Source organism: Oncorhynchus mykiss, chromosome 6 (genome assembly GCF_057628025.1).
Source record: "Oncorhynchus mykiss isolate SJ-2025 chromosome 6, ASM5762802v1, whole genome shotgun sequence".
In the NCBI taxonomy this organism is placed as follows: Eukaryota; Metazoa; Chordata; class Actinopteri; order Salmoniformes; family Salmonidae; genus Oncorhynchus; species Oncorhynchus mykiss.
The window spans coordinates 80,085,001-80,102,500 of NC_143027.1; the positions used below are offsets into that span (position 1 = coordinate 80,085,001).

At 50.1% G+C, this 17,500-nt stretch overlaps 1 protein-coding gene across 2 annotated transcripts in view; it reads left to right on the forward strand.

Annotated features, from left to right (window-relative positions):
- The window catches only part of LOC110526764 (fibrillin-1), a 161,127-nt gene that overhangs the window by 37,303 nt on the left and 106,324 nt on the right, over positions 1–17,500 (forward strand). For both annotated transcript variants that reach the window (XM_090239009.1, XM_090239010.1), the window contains exons 7-12: positions 898–1,095; positions 7,214–7,339; positions 11,530–11,655; positions 14,606–14,758; positions 14,868–15,110; positions 16,787–16,939. In XM_090239009.1, the coding sequence (XP_090095135.1) occupies positions 898–1,095; positions 7,214–7,339; positions 11,530–11,655; positions 14,606–14,758; positions 14,868–15,110; positions 16,787–16,939 (999 nt within the window). The remainder of the gene's footprint in view (positions 1–897; positions 1,096–7,213; positions 7,340–11,529; positions 11,656–14,605; positions 14,759–14,867; positions 15,111–16,786; positions 16,940–17,500) is intronic.

Here is a 17,500-nt window from a genome sequence, read left to right on the forward strand (position 1 = left end):
AAAACAGGCCTGTGTACAACCTCCATGGTTATGGATCATAAAACAGGCCTGTGTACAACCTCCATGGTTATGGATTATAAAACAGGCCTGTGTACAACCTCCATGGTTATGGATCATAAAACAGGCCTGTGTACAACCTCCATGGTTATGGATCATAAAACAGGCCTGTGTACAACCTCCATGGTTATGGATCATAAAACAGGCCTGTACAACCTCCATGGTTATGGATCATAAAACAGGCCTGTGTACAACCTCCATGGTTATGGATCATAAAACAGGCCTGTGTACAACCTCCATGGTTATGGATTATAAAACAGGCCTGTACAACCTCCATGGTTATGGATCATAAAACAGGCCTGTACAACCTCCATGGTTATGGATTATAAAACAGGCCTGTGTACAACCTCCATGGTTATGGATCATAAAACAGGCCTGTACAACCTCCATGGTTATGGATTATAAAACAGGCCTGTGTACAACCTCCATGGTTATGGATTATAAAACAGGCCTGTGTACAACCTCCATGGTTATGGATTATAAAACAGGCCTGTACAACCTCCATGGTTATGGATTATAAAACAGGCCTGTGTACAACCTCCATGGTTATGGATTATAAAACAGGCCTGTACAACCTCCATGGTTATGGATTATAAAACAGGCCTGTACAACCTCCATGGTTATGGATTATAAAACAGGCCTGTACAACCTCTTATTTCACTCTCATCTGAACCTGAACACAACTGTACAAAAAGTGCACTCGAGTGAGTGTGTGTGTGTGTGTTTGTGTGTGTGTGTTTGTGTGTGTGTGTGTCTGTCGTGTTAGCGGTTCATGAGTCTTGTTTCCATTGTCTTGCAAGTATTAGTTCCCATGGTTACACTTGTGTGTCTTCTCTCCAGACTACCGTACAGGGCCGTGTTTTGCGTCTGTGAGTAACCAGATGTGCCAGGGCCAGCTGACGGGCATCGTGTGTACCAAGACGCTGTGCTGTGCCACCGTGGGGAGGGCATGGGGACACCCCTGTGAGATGTGCCCCGCCCAGCCTCACCCCTGCAGGAGAGGATTTATACCCAACCACCGTACTGGAGCTTGTCAAGGTACAGTAACACACCTGCGTTCAGTGTAGGTGTGTGTCTGTGTGTTCGTCTCTCCCTCTTTCTCCATCTTAACCCAGAGTAACCCCCCCCCTTACCCATCCAGAGGATTAGGTTAATTGGGTTAAATGAGGGCTGGGTGTCAGGGTACCTCCTGGGTAAAGAATGCCAGCAGACAGCCACCGCGGCGGGGCTGTCAGAGAAAGGAACACGGGTCAGTGGCAGCACCACGTGGGAGAGCAGCTCATTTCCGGTAACACAGCAATGGTACAGCCCCGACCCAGACCCAACAACATTACGGTCCAGTTCTGACCCAGAACAACATTATGGTCCAGCCCTGACCCAGAACAACATTATGGTCCAGTTCTGACCCAGACCCAACAACATTATGGTCCAGTTCTGACCCAGAACAACATTATGGTCCAGGTCTGACCCAGACCCAACAACATTATGGTCCAGCCCTAACCCAGAACAACATTATGGTCCAGCCCTAACCCAGAACAACATTATGGTCCAGTTCTGACCCAGAACAACATTATGGTCCAGCCCCGACCCAGACCAACAACATTATGGTCCAGTTCTGACCCAGAACAACATTATGGTCCAGCCCCGACCCAGACCAACAACATTATGGTCCAGTTCTGACCCAGAACAACATTATGGTCCAGTTCTGACCCAGACCCAACAACATTATGGTCCAGCCCTGACCCAGACCAACAACATTATGGTCCAGTTCTGACCCAGAACAACATTATGGTCCAGTTCTGACCCAGACCCAACAACATTATGGTCCAGTTCTGACCCAGACCCAACAACATTATGGTCCAACCCTGACCCAGAACAACATTATGGTCCAGTTCTGACCCAGAACAACATTATGGTCCAGTTCTGACCCAGACCCAACAACATTATGGTCCAGTTCTGACCCAGACCCAACAACATTATGGTCCAGCCCTGACCCAGAACAACATTATGGTCCAATTCTGACCCAGAACAACATTATGGTCCAGGTCTGACCCAGACCCAACAACATTATGGTCCAGCCCTAACCCAGACCCAACAACATTATGGTCCAGCCCTGACCCAGAACAACATTATGGTCCAGTTCTGACCCAGAACAACATTATGGTCCAGTTCTGACCCAGACCCAACAACATTATGGTCCAGTTCTGACCCAGACCCAACAACATTATGGTCCAGTTCTGACCCAGACCCAACAACATTATGGTCCAACCCTGACCCAGAACAACATTATGGTCCAGTTCTGACCCAGAACAACATTATGGTCCAGGTCTGACCCAGACCCAACAACATTATGGTCCAGCCCTAACCCAGAACAACATTATGGTCCAGTTCTGACCCAGAACAACATTATGGTCCAGTTCTGACCCAGACCCAACAACATTATGGTTCAGTTCTGACCCAGACCCAACAACATTATGGTCCAGCCCTGACCCAGAACAACATTATGGTCCAGTTCTGACCCAGAACAACATTATGGTCCAGGTCTGACCCAGACCCAACAACATTATGGTCCAGCCCTAACCCAGAACAACATTATGGTCCAGTTCTGACCCAGAACAACATTATGGTCCAGTTCTGACCCAGACCCAACAACATTATGGTCCAGCCCTAACCCAGAACAACATTATGGTCCAGTTCTGACCCAGACCCAACAACATTATGGTCCAGTTCTGACCCAGACCCAACAACATTATGGTCCAGTTCTGACCCAGACCCAACAACATTATGGTCCAGTTCTGACCCAGATCCAACAACATTATGGTCCAGCCCTGACCCAGACCCAACAACATTATGGTCCAGTTCTGACCCAGAACAACATTATGTTCCAGTTCTGACCCAGACCCAACAACATTATGGTCCAGCCCTGACCCAGAACAACATTATGGTCCAGTTCTGACCCAGAACAACATTATGGTCCAGTTCTGACCCAGACCCAACAACATTATGGTCCAGCCCTGACCCAGAACAACATTATGGTCCAGTTCTGACTCAGACCCAACAACATTGTGGTCCAGCCCTAACCCAGTTCAACATTATGGTCCAGTTCTGACCCAGAACAACATTATGGTCCAGTTCTGACCCAGACCCAACAACATTATGGTCCAGCCCTGACCCAGAACAACATTATGGTCCAGTTCTGACCCAGACCCAACAACATTATGGTCCAGCCCTGACCCAGACCCAACAACATTATGGTCCAGTTCTGACCCAGAACAACATTATGGTCCAGCCCTGACCCAGACCCAACAACATTATGGGCCAGCCCTGACCCAGACCCAACAACATTATGGTCCAGTTCTGACCCAGACCCTACAACATTATGGTCCAGCCCTGACCCAACAACATTATGGTCCAGTTCTGACCCAGACCCAACAACATTATGGTCCAGCCCTGACCCAGACCCAACAACCTTATGGTCCAGTTCTGACCCAGAACAACATTATGGTCCAGCCCTGACCCAGACCCAACAACATTATGGTCCAGCCCTGACCCAACAACATTATGGTCCAGCCCTGACCCAACAACATTATGGTCCAGCCCTGACCCAATAACATTATGCTCCAGCCCTGACCCAACAACATTATGGTCCATTATGGTCCAGCCCTGACCCAATAACATTATGGTCCAGCCCCGACCCAACAACATTATGGTCCAGCCCCGACCCAACAACATTATGGTCCAGCCCTGACCCAACAACATTATGGTCCAGCCCCGACCCAACAACATTATGGTCCAGCCCCGACCCAACAACATTATGGTCCAGCCCCGACCCAACAACATTATGGTCCAGCCCCGACCCAACAACATTATGGTCCAGCCCCGACCCAACAACATTATGGTCCAGCCCCGACCCAACAACATTATGGTCCAGTTCTGACCCAACAACATTATGGTCAAGCTCTGACCCAACAACATTATGGTCCAGCCCCGACCCAACAACATTATGGTCAAGCCCCGACCTATACCCAACAACATTATGGTCCAGCCCTGACCCAACAACATTATGGTCCATTATGGTCCAGCGCGGACCCAACAACATTATGGTCAAGCCCTGACCCAGACCCAACAACATTATGGTCCAGCCCTGACCCAACAACATTATGGTCAAGCCCTGACCCAACAACATTATGGTCCAGCCTTGACCCAACAACATTATGGTACAGTCCTGACCCAGACCCAACAACATTATGGTCAAGCCCTGACCCAACAACATTATGGTCCATTATGGTCCAGCGCTGACCCAACAACATTATGGTCAAGCCCTGACCCAGACCCAACAACATTATGGTCCAGCCCTGACCCAACAACATTATGGTCAAGCCCTGACCCAACAACATTATGGTCCAGCCCTGACCCAACAACATTATGGTCCAGCCCTGACCCTGACCCAACAACATTATGGTCCAGCCCTGACCCAACAACATTATGGTCCTGCCCTGACCCAGACCCAACAACATTATGGTCCAGCCCTGACCTAGACCCAACAACATTATGGTCCAGCCCTGACCCAACAACATTATGGTCCAGCCCTGACCCAACAACATTATGGTCCAGGCCTGATGGTCCAGTGAAGAGACTATAGGTGGCTGTTATCAAGCTGGACAGAGTGAGGAGACTATAGATGACTGTTATCAAGGCTGAGGCCTGAGGACAGGAGCTGAGACCTGAGGACAGGGGCTGAGGCCTGAGGACATAGGCTGAGGCCTGAGGACAGAGGCTGAGGCCTGATCAAGCTGGACAGAGTGAAGATATTATAGATGACTGTTATCAAGCTGGACTGAGTGAAGAGACTATAGATGACTGTTATCAAGGCTGAGGCCTGAGGACAGGAGCTGAGGCCTGAGGACAGGGGCTGAGGCCTGAGAACAGGGGCTGAGGCCTGATGACAGAGGCTGAGGCCTGAGGACAGGGGCTGAGGCCTGAGGACAGGGGCTGAGGGCCTGAGGACAGGGGCTGAGTGCCTGAGGCTGAGGATAGAAGCTGAGACCTAAGGACAGGGTCTCTTTTTCTCTATTCTACCCTCTCTTCTCTCTCTCCTCGTCTGGCTGAGGGACGTAGCATAGCAGAGGCTGTACTCTGATTTACTACTCCCTGTGTGTGTGTGTGTGTGTGTGTGTGTGTGTGTGTGTGTGTGTGCATATGCATACAGAGCAAGGTTGGGATGGTAAGTGTTTGGAAGAGTGAGTGTGTGAGCTCAGACATACACAACCCCAAGAGAACTCTAAACAAGAAGATCTCACGTACTGGGACGATCTCCACCCTGCTCTAACGCACTGGGACGATCTCCACCCTGCTCTAACGCACTGGGACGATCGATCTCCACCCTACTCTCACTCACTGGGACGATCTCCACCCTGCTCTCACTCACTGGGACTATCTCCACCCTGCTCTAACGCACTGGGACTATCTCCACCCTGCTCTAACGCACTGGGACGATCTCCACCCTGCTCTCACTCACTGAGACGATCTCCACCCTGCTCTCATGCACTGGGACGATCTCCACCCTGCTCTCACTCACTGAGACGATCTCCACCCTGCTCTCACTCACTGAGATGATCTCCACCCTGCTCTCATGCACTGGGACGATCTCCACCCTGCTCTCACTCACTGAGACGATCTCCACCCTGCTCTCATGCACTGGGACGATCTCCACCCTGCTCTCACTCACTGAGACGATCTCCACCCTGCTCTCATGCACTGGGACGATCTCCACCCTGCTCTCACTCACTGGGACGATCTCCACCCTTCTCTCACTCACTGGGACGATCTCCACCCTGCTCTCATGCACTGGGACGATCTCCACCCTGCTCTCACGCACTGGGACAATCTCCACCCTACTCTAATGCACTGGGACGATCTCCACCCTGCTCTCACTCACTGGGACGATCTCCACCCTGCTCTCACTCACTGGGACGATCTCCACCCTGCTCTCACTCACTGGGACGATCTCCACCCTGCTCTCATGCACTGGGACGATCTCCACCCTTCTCTCACTCACTGGGACGGACTGTGTATTCTGTTCATTTGTATGAGTGTGGGTGTATGTGGGTGGGTGTATGAGTGTGGGTGTATGTGGGCGGGTGTATGAGTGTGGGTGTGTGGGTGTACAGTATGAGTGTGGGTGTATGTGGGTGGGTGAGTATGTGGGGATGTGTGAGCGTGTGTGTTTGTTTTTGGTTTTACTAACCTTATGGGGACCAGAAGTCCTAGGGTTAGGGTTAGGGTTAGGGTTAGGGTTAGGGTTAAAATTAGGGATAGGGTTAGGGTTAGGGTTAAAATTAGGGATAGGGTTAGGGGTAAGGGTTAGGGTTAGATTTATGGTTAGGGTTAGAATTAGGGTTAGGGGTAAGGGTTAGGGTTAGGCATAGGGTTAGGGGTTTGGTTTAGGGTTAGAATTAGGGATAGGGTTAGGGGTTAGGTTCAGGGTTAGAGTTTGGGGTTAGGGTTAGGGATTAGGTTTAGGGTTAGGGTAAGAATTAGGGATAGGGTTAGGGTTAGGGGTAAGGGTTAGGGGTAAGGGTTAGGGTTAGGGTTAGAGGTTAGGGTTAGGGTTAGAATTAGGGATAGGGTTAAGGGTTAGGGGTTATGGGTTAGGGATTAGGGTTAGAGTTTGGGGTTAGGGTTAGGGATTAGGGTAAGGGTAAGAACTAGGGATAGGGTTAGGGGTTAGGTTTAGGGTTAGAGTTTAGGGTTAGGGTTAGGGGTTAGAATTAGGGATAGGGTTAGGGGTTAGGTTTAGGGTTAGAGTTTGGGGTTAGGGTTAGGGGTTAGGGTTAGAATTAGGGATAGAGTTAGGGGTTAGGTTTAGGGTTAGAGTTTGGGGTTAGAGTTAGGGGTTAGGGTTAGAATTAGGGATAGGGTTAGGGGTTAGGTTTAGGGTTAGAGTTTGGGGTTAGGGTTAGGGGTTAGGGTTAGAATTAGGGATAGGGTTAGGGGTTAGGTTTAGGGTTAGAGTTTGGGGTTAGAGTTAGGTTAAGTGTTAGGGTTAGTAAAAATAGGGTTTTGATTGGGAATACATTGTTTGGTCTCCACAAGGATAGTAAAGTAAACATATGTGTGTATACTGTGTTGCTAACAGTGTGTTCTGTGTGTGTAGATGTGGATGAGTGCCAGGCCATCCCAGGTCTGTGTCAGGGTGGGAACTGTATCAACACTGTGGGATCCTTCCAGTGTAAATGTCCTGCTGGACACAAGTTCAATGAGATCACACAGAAATGTGAAGGTAAGACCACACACACACACGCACGCACACACACACACATGCGCAAGCACACACACATGCACACACACACATGCGCGCGCATACACACACACACACACACAAGTCAGACTCAGACTCATACTTACATGTATATCAGAACATTTAAAGGTCATTTAAAGGTCATATTTTGTCAGAAGCAAATATTCAGTGTAAGGAGTCAACTTTACTCAGTATAAGGAATATGTTTATTCAGCATACAGTTAGTGTTCACTCTGAACGTCCTCAGGGCTACTGTGTCACATCCACTAGATACAATGTACTTCTTTCATTTCTCCCTGTCACCCAGACTCTGGGATTTCAAATAACTTTGTTAGTTTGACATTCCCTAATTGTATCCGGTAAAAGCCAGAGTTGAAAGGCGTTTGGGATGAGTTGTGGTTGTTGCAGCGTCAGTCAGGATGTTATAATGATCAGTGTAGGGAAACAGACCACACACATCCCCTACATCACTACCTCCATACACTACTCTGACATTATCCCTCATTAAATCAAACCTGCTCTCTACTTTCTCTAAGCCACTTCATTTCATTTGATTGAATTGAATCAGAGCAGACTTCATCTGGTTTAATGTACATTTAAAGGAGCAGATTGAACTACAGATCTAACTCTCTTCATGTCAGTGTGAGGACCTACCCTTGGTGAGGGCTGAATAGAGACACATTCATCTATGGTCGTCCTAGCAGAGTGGTACAGAATGCAGACACATTAATCTATGGTCGGCCTAGCAGAGTGGTACAGAATGCAGACACATTCATCTATGGTCGTCCTAGCAGAGTGGTACAGAATGCAGACACATTCATCTATGGTCGTCCTAGCAGAGTGGTACAGAATGCAGACACATTCATCTATGGTCGTCCTAGCAGAGTGGTACAGAATGCAGACACATTCATCTATGGTCGTCCTAGCAGAGTGGTACAGAATGCAGACACATTCATCTATGGTCGTCCTAGCAGAGTGGTACAGAATGCAGACACATTCATCTATGGTCGTCCTAGCAGAGTGGTACAGAATGCAGACACATTCATCTATGGTCATCCTAGCAGAGTGGTACAGAATGCAGACACATTCATCTATGGTCGTCCTAGCAGAGTGGTACAGAATGCAGACACATTCATCTATGGTCGTCCTAGCAGAGTGGTACAGAATGCAGACACATTCATCTATGGTCGTCCTAGCAGAGTGGTACAGAATGCAGACACATTCATCTATGGTCGTCCTAGCAGAGTGGTACAGAATGCAGACACATTCATCTATGGTCGTCCTAGCAGAGTGGTACAGAATGCAGACACATTCATCTATGGTCGCCCTAGCAGAGTGGTACAGAATGCAGACACATTCATCTATGGTCGTCCTAGCAGAGTGGTACAGAATGCAGACACATTCATCTATGGTCGTCCTAGCAGAGTGGTACAGAATGCAGACACATTCATCTATGGTCGTCCTAGCAGAGTGGTACAGAATGCAGACACATTCATCTATGGTCGTCCTAGCAGAGTGGTACAGAATGCAGACACATTCATCTATGGTCGTCCTAGCAGAGTGGTACAGAATGCAGACACATTCATCTATGGTCGTCCTAGCAGAGTGGTACAGAATGCAGACACATTCATCTATGGTCGCCCTAGCAGAGTGGTACAGAATGCAGACACATTCATCTATGGTCGTCCTAGCAGAGTGGTACAGAATGCAGACACATTCATCTATGGTCGTCCTAGCAGAGTGGTACAGAATGCAGACACATTCATCTATGGTCGCCCTAGCAGAGTGGTACAGAATGCAGACACATTCATCTATGGTCGTCCTAGCAGAGTGGTACAGAATGCAGACACATTCATCTATGGTCGGCCTAGCAGAGTGGTACAGAATGCAGACACATTCATCTATGGTCGCCCTAGCAGAGTGGTACAGAATGCAGACACATTCATCTATGGTCGTCCTAGCAGAGTGGTACAGAATGCAGACACATTCATCTATGGTCGTCCTAGCAGAGTGGTACAGAATGCAGACCTGGGCTCAAATACATTTACTCCTGAGGTGCTGACCTGTTGTACCCTCGACAACCACTGTGATTATTATTATTTGACCCTGCTGGTCATCTAGGAACATTTGAACATCTTGGCCATGTTCTGTTATAATCTCCACCCAGCACAGCCAGAAGAGGACTGGCCACCCCTCATAGCCCCTCATAGCCTGGTTCCTCTCTAGGTTCTGGCCTTTCTAGGGAGTTTTTCCTAGCCACCGTGCTTCTACACCTGCATTGCTTGCTGTTTGGGGTTTTAGGCTGGGTTTCTGTACAGCACTTTGTGACATCAGCTGATGTAAGAAGGGCTTTATAAATACATTTGATTTGAAATCATTTAGCGTTTGTTGAGCGTTTGTTGAGCATTTGTTGAGCGTTTGTTGAGCGTTTGTTTTAGCCTTGTCTGGAGTTCCAGGTGGGTGGGGGTTGTGACTTTCCTATTTGCTCCGTTGCTAAAGGCTCAATCAAGCACAGATACAGCTTTTGAAATTATTTTCAGTACCCAGGTCTGAGAGCATGGCCGTCCCTCTGTTTCAGTACTATTTGAACCCAGGTGTGAGAACATGGCCGTCCCTCTGTTTCAGTACTATTTGAACCCAGGTGTGAGAGCATGGCCGTCCCTCTGTTTCAGTACTATTTGAACCCAGGTGTGAGAGCATGGCCGTCCCTCTGTTTCAGTACTATTTGAACCCAGGTGTGAGAGCATGGCCGTCCCTCTGTTTCAGTACTATTTGAACCCAGGTGTGAGAGCATGGCCGTCCCTCTGTTTCAGTACTATTTGAACCCAGGTGTGAGAGCATGGCCGTCCCTCTGTTTCAGTACTATTTGAACCCAGGTGTGAGAGCATGGCCGTCCCTCTGTTTCAGTACTATTTGAACCCAGGTGTGAGAGCATGGCCATCCCTCTGTTTCAGTACTATTTGAACCCAGGTGTGAGAGCATGGCCGTCCCTCTGTTTCAGTACTATTTGAACCCAGGTGTGAGAGCATGGCCGTCCCTCTGTTTCAGTACTATTTGAACCCAGGTGTGAGAGCATGGCCATCCCTCTGTTTCAGTACTATTTGAACCCAGGTGTGAGAGCATGGCCGTCCCTCTGTTTCAGTACTATTTGAACCCAGGTGTGAGAGCATGGCCGTCCCTCTGTTTCAGTACTATTTGAACCCAGGTGTGAGAGCATGGCCGTTACTCTGTTTCAGTACTATTTGAACCCAGGTGTGAGAACATGGCCGTCCCTCTGTTTCAGTACTATTTGAACCCAGGTGTGAGAGCATGGCCGTCCCTCTGTTTCAGTACTATTTGAACCCAGGTGTGAGAGCATGGCCGTCCCTCTGTTTCAGTACTATTTGAACCCAGGTGTGAGAGCATGGCCGTCCCTCTGTGGAACACCAGAAGACGGAGGTTATATTATGACTGTCCTGTTAAAGAACCAGACTCTTCAGAATAAAAACCTGCTCTGAGTGTTTCCTTGAGACTTACATGAATAAAGCCTTATTCTAGCAGATATTAAAACTGTGAATAATATTGGCCCATTAACAAAGAAGACAGACAAGTTGTAACAGGACTGATTCAGACCAGCAGCCAGAGCAGGGTTGCTTTTCAGTGTTCTGCAGGGTTTGTAGTGCTAATTTGCAGGGTAAAAGTATGCACGGTTTTATGCCCAGAAATAATGTCAGGAAAACTGGCCTGTGTCAAAACCGTTTCAGATATATTTCTGAACTGCCATGGATGTGAAATACAGTCAGTGGTTAGCTGTCTGACAAACACTCCAATATACACTACAATAAACACTCCAATATCCTGTGACACAGTTCTTCACATTGTCATGGCTAACGTGTTGAAGCCGCGCTCTTAAACGCTGCAGTCCAGTCCACTTTAGTCTTGTCACAGTTGATTATCACCACAGTTGTTGTCTGTATGTCTACATGCTGTGAAACACATTGCAATTTGGTAATAATAACGATTTATGCCTCTCCTCTCCTCTCCTCTCCTCTCCTCTCCTCTCCTCTCCTCTCCTCTCCTCTCCTCTCCTCTCCTCTCCTCTCCTCTCCTCTCCCCTCCTCTCCTCTCCTCTCCTCTCCTCTCCTCTCCTCTCCTCTCCTCTCCTCTCCTCTCCTCTCCTCTCCTCTCTCCAGATCTAGATGAGTGTTCTAGCATCCCAGGTCTGTGTAGTGGAGGAGAGTGTTCCAACACGGTGGGCAGTTACTTCTGCAGGTGTTCTCAGGGCTACTACACTCCAGTGGATGGCTCCAGGTGTATAGGTAAGCCTCCTCCTCCATACTGTACCAGCAGCCTGGTTTTACTCTGCTCTCTACCTGGAACTCTACCAGCTGTTGTTTACTCTGCTCTCTACCTGGAACTCTACCAGCGGTTGTTTACTCTGCTCTCTACCTGGAACTCTACCAGCTGTTGTTTACTCTGCTCTCTACCTGGAACTCTACCAGCTGTTCTTTACTCTGCTCTCTACCTGGAACTCTACCAGCTGTTGTTTACTCTGCCCTCTACCTGGAACTCTACCAGCTGTTATTTACTCTGCTCTCTACCTGGAACTCTACCAGCTGTTGTTTACTCTGCTCTCTACCTGGAACTCTACCAGCTGTTCTTTACTCTGCTCTCTACCTGGAACTCTACCAGCTGTTGTTTACTCTGCTCTCTACCTGGAACTCTACCAGCTGTTATTTACTCTGCTCTCTACCTGGAGCTCTACCAGCTGTTGTTTACTCTGCTCTCTACCTGGAACTCTACCAGCTGTTGTTTACTCTGCTCTCTACCTGGAACTCTACCAGCTGTTCTTTACTCTGCTCTCTACCTGGAACTCTACCAGCTGTTGTTTACTCTGCTCTCTACCTGGAACTCTACCAGCTGTTGTTTACTCTGCTCTCTACCTGGAACTCTACCAGCTGTTGTTTACTCTGCTCTCTACCTGGAACTCTACCAGCTGTTGTTTACTCTGCTCTCTACCTGGAACTCTACCAGCTGTTCTTTAGCCAGCCAGAGAGAGAATGTCAGAGAGGGAGAGACAGAGAGAGAGAGAGAGTCTGGTCCCTGTAAGTCAATAAGTCTGGTAATGAGGAGCCTTTAGCACTACAGTCTGCTAGGCTGGCCACGGCTCAACTCTCTCTCTCTCTTGCTCTCCTCTCTCTCCCTCTCTGTGTATCTTTCTCTCTACCCCCTCTCTCTTCCCCCGTCCTTCCTCACTGGCTGAGGCAGAGAGCAGAGGGAAGAGAGAGGGGAGTTGAACGTTGTCCAGACTTCCAGCCGTTAGTATTTAGGTCAGTAGTCGCTTCACTCTAATTCCACTACAATGAGCTATTTTCTCTGAATGCAGAGTGAAGGAGAACAGAGTAGAGGAGATGGGGGGTGTAATGTCACACTGTGCTCACTGTGCATACCTGCATACCTCCTTCTTCCTGCTGCTTCATTATAGGAGCTGCGAAAGAGCTTTCTCTCTCTGTCTCTCTCTCTTTCAGTCTCTCTCACCCTCTCGCTGTCTCTCTCTCTCTCTCTCCCTCTCTCTCTCTCTCTCTCTCTCTCTCTCTTTCTGTCTCTGGCTAATGCCTTAAACACAACTCTGCACACCATGAGAGACCATGCAGACAGACAGGTCTGTTAGTATGGAGACCAGACAGACACTTCTTCTGTTGCCATTTGTCTGTTTTCCACCTCTGCTTTCTTCTACCTCTGCTAGCACATCATTCTGCTTCTCAGCACAGCTGATCTATTGACAATAATAAACCCAGCATGGGTAGACAAGGGGGCTGGAGAAAGAGAGAAACAGGGAGACAGACAGGGAGACAGACAGGGAGTCAGACAGGGAGACTAGGATAGTGATATACTGGATGTATCCTGACTAGACAGGACCATGGAGAGACAGACAGGGATACTGATATACTGGATGTATCCTGACTAGACAGGACCATGGAGAGACAGTCAGGGATAGGGATATACTGGATGTATACTGACTAGACAGGACCATGGAGAGACAGACAGGGATACTGATATACTGAATGTATCCTGACTAGACAGGACCATGGAGAGACACACAGGGATACTGATATACTGGATGTATCCTGACTAGACAGGACCATGGAGAGACACACAGGGATACTGATATACTGGATGTATCCTGACTAAACAGGACCATGGAGAGACAGACAGGGATACTGATATACTGAATGTATCCTGACTAGACAGGACCATGGAGAGACACACAGGGATACTGATATACTGGATGTATCCTGACTAGACAGGACCATGGAGAGACACACAGGGATACTGATATACTGAATGTATCCTGACTAGACAGGACCATGGAGAGACACACAGGGATACTGATATACTGGATGTATCCTGACTAGACAGGACCATGGAGAGACAGACAGGGATAGGGATATATGATATTCTCTTGTCTGAAGGAGACATCACGTCAGACTGGTTTGTACACACACTTTCTGTCTCAGGTGCCTCTGCGTAGTCACACAGTGTGGAGGAAGCATTCAGTTTTGCGTGTGTGTGTCTGTGTGTGTGTGTATGCTTGTGCGTTTGTGTGTGCCAATGAGAAACAGCAATGGTCCACTGGCCAGGGGGTTGATGACCGTGCGTGTTAGGAACATGCACACACATCCTCGCCAACACACACACACACACACACACACACCAGGAACTCCCCTCCAAATATGTCCAGAGAGAGCAGTAAATCAGGACCATATCGGTTCAGTCCGACTCACAAAGGATCCGGCAGGAATTTGGGTCAGAGTGGTCAAATTGACACACACACACACACACACACACACACACACACACACACACACACACAGTCCCCCAGGAGAGGATGTTTGTGAGGAAGGAATGTTCGCTATGAGCCTTCCGCTCCACAGAGAGAGCTGGACCAGACATATCTATCTGCTTCCCACCAATACTATACATTAATATGAACATCAACAAGCTCTGGCCCTGTGTTGAGATGTTTGTCCTCTTCCCTCCTTTATCCCCTCCTCTCTCTCTCCCTCCCTCTCCTTCCCCTCATCTTCCTCTGTCTCTCTTCCTCTCTCCCCCTTCTCTCCCATCCTCTCTCCTCTTTCCTCACTCCCTTCCCCTCACCCCACTTAACTCAGAATCCCAATAGCCTGTTCTCTCTCTAGATATCCATGGTGGGTATTTCTAGGATGTGTTTGGCATAAACACGTGTTGTCTGGTTTTGTCTCTCTCCAGATGCCCGGGGTGGGTACTGCTATGCCAGCCTGCTGAACGGGCGTTGTGCCAACCAGAACTCCCAGCTCCTGACCAAGATACAGTGCTGCTGTGACAGTGGGCGCTGCTGGTCAGACGGGTCCAGTCCTGAGTTGTGCCCCATGACAGGGACTGGTAGGTACTGACCCAGTACTCATGTCCAATCAGCAATCATTTTCACTTTAGCTGTAGATGTTTCTTCTCTATTTCGTCATATTTCTATGTGTCTCTCTCTCTGCTCTAGATGAGTACCAGAAGCTGTGCACACAGGTGCAGACCAGTCCAGGGGGGGGGCCTCTCCCAGGCGGGGGAGGGACTCTCCCAGGTGGAGGAGGGCCTCTCCCAGGTGGAGGAGGGCCTCTCCCAGGCGGGGGAGGGGGAAGACCAGGAGTTCCCCAGGTCCCAGGTATCTACCCAAGACCACCCTACCCAGGACCACCAATCCCTTTCCAGCCTCCGCCTGGACCAGGTCAATACCCTGGACCCAGTAAGTAGTACCCTGACCTCTTACCCCTCACCTCTCACCCCTGAAGCCTCCTCACATGTTAAGATCAGAGTCATATTAAAATCTTAATGGTTAAGAAATCCTTCAGTAGTGGGTCAACATCATTACTAGAGGTGCATGTGTAATGAAGTGTCTCTTATGACTATGAATGTGGTAAGGGTTTCTCACCCCCTTTTCTCTCTCCCTCTCCCTCTCTCCTTTCCCCCTCTCCCCACTACATCCCTCTCCCTCATCCTCTCCCTCCCTCTCCTTCCCCTCTCCCCACTACATCCCTCTCCCTCATCCTCTCCCTCTCTCTCCTTTCCCCCTCTCCCCACTACATCCCTCTCCCTCATCCTCTCCCTCTCTCTCCTTCCCCTCTCCCCTCTACATCCCTCTCTCCTCCCCCTCTCCCCTCTACATCCCTCTCTCCTCCCCCTCTCCCCACTACATCCCTCTCCCTCCCTCTCCTTTCCCCTCTCCCCTCTGCATCCCTCTCCCTCATCCTCTCCCTTCCTCTCCTTTCCCCCTCTCCCCTCTACATCCCTCTCCCTCATCCTCTCCTTCTCTCTCCTTTCCCCCTCTCCCCACTATATCCCTATCCCTCTCTCTCCTTTCCCCTCTCCCCTCTACATCCCTCTCCCTCATCCTCTCCCTCTCTCTCCTTTCCCTCTCTGCCCACTATATCCCTCTCCCTCTCTCTCCTTCTCTCTCCTTTCCCCTCTCCAATCTACATCCCTCTCCCTCATCCTCTCCCTCTCTCCTCTCCCTCTCTCCCCACTATATCCCTCTCACTCTCTCTCCTTCTCTCTCCTTTCCCCTCTCCCCTCTACATCCCTCTCCCTCATCCTCTCCCTCTCTCTCCTTTCCCCTCTCCCCACTATATCCTCTCCCTCATCCTCTCCTTCTCTCTCCTTCCCCTCTCCCCTCTACATCCCTCTCTCCTCCCCCTCTCCCCTCTACATCCCTCTCCCTCATCCTCTCCCTCTCTCTCCTTTACTCCTCTCCCCTCTACATCCCTCTCCCTCATCCTCTCCCCCTCTCTCCTTCCCCCACTCCCCTCTACATCCCTCTCCCTCATCCTCTCCCTCTCTCCTTTCCCCCTCTCCCCACTATATCCCTCTCCCTCTCTCTCCTTCTCTCTCCTTCCCCTCTCCCCTCTACATCCCTCTCCCTCATCCTCTCCCTCTCTCCTTTCCCTCTCTCCCCACTATATCCCTCTCACTCTCTCTCCTTCTCTCTCCTTTCCCCTCTCCCCTCTACATCCCTCTCCCTCATCCTCTCCATCTCTCTCCTTTCCCCCTCTCCCCACTATATCCCTCTCACTCTCTCTCCTTCTCTCTCCTTCCCCTCTCCCCTCTACATCCCTCTCCCTCATCCTCTCCATCTCTCTCCTTTCCCCCTCTCCCCACTATATCCCTCTCACTCTCTCTCCTTCTCTCTCCTTCCCCTCTCCCCTCTACATCCCTCTCCCTCATCCTCTCCATCTCTCTCCTTTCCCCCTCTCCACACTATATCCCTCTCACTCTCTCTCCTTCTCTCTCCTTCCCCTCTCCCCTCTACATTCCTCTCCCTCATCCTCTCCCTCCCTCTCCTTCCCCTCTCTCCTCTACATCCCTCTCCCTCATCCTCTCCCTCTCTCTCCTTTACTCCTCTCTCCACTACATCTCCCCCTCCAGTCATCCAGACCCAGAACATCAGTACCAGCATTACTAACATGTGTGCGGTATTCAGGAACCTGTGTCTGAACGGCCGCTGTGTCCCCTCCCCTGGAAGCTACCGCTGTGACTGTAACATGGGCTTCAGACTAGACTCACGAGGAGAGTGTATCGGTGAGGGATGGATCGATGGAGGAGGGAGAGAGGGATGGGGAGGGAAAGGGCAGGAGGGTGAGGGGAGGAGGGAGAGAGGGATGGAGGATGGAGGGAGGGATGGGGGAGGGAGAGGGCAGGAGCGTGAGGGGAGGAGGGAAAGAGGGATGGAGGATGGAGGGAGGGATGGGGAGGGAGAGGGCAGGAGGGTGAGGGGAGGAGGGAGAGAGAGATGGGGAGGGAAAGGGCAGGAGGGTGAGGGGAGGAGGGAGAGAGGGATGGGGAGGGAAAGGGCAGGAGGGTGAGGGGAGGAGGGAGAGAGGGATGGAGGATGGAGGGAGGGATGGGGAGGGGAGGAGGGAGAGAGGGATGGAGGATGGAGGGAGGGATGGGGGAGGGAGAGGTCAGGAGGGTGAGGGGAGGAGGGAGAGAGGGATGGAGGAATGAGGGAGGGAGAAGGCAGGAGGGGGAGGGTGAGAGGGATGGACGAGGGAGGGAGAGGGCCGGAGGGTGAGGGGAGGAGGGGGAGGGTGAGAGGGAGGAGAGAGGAAAGGTGAGGGGAGGAGGGAGAGAGGGATGGAA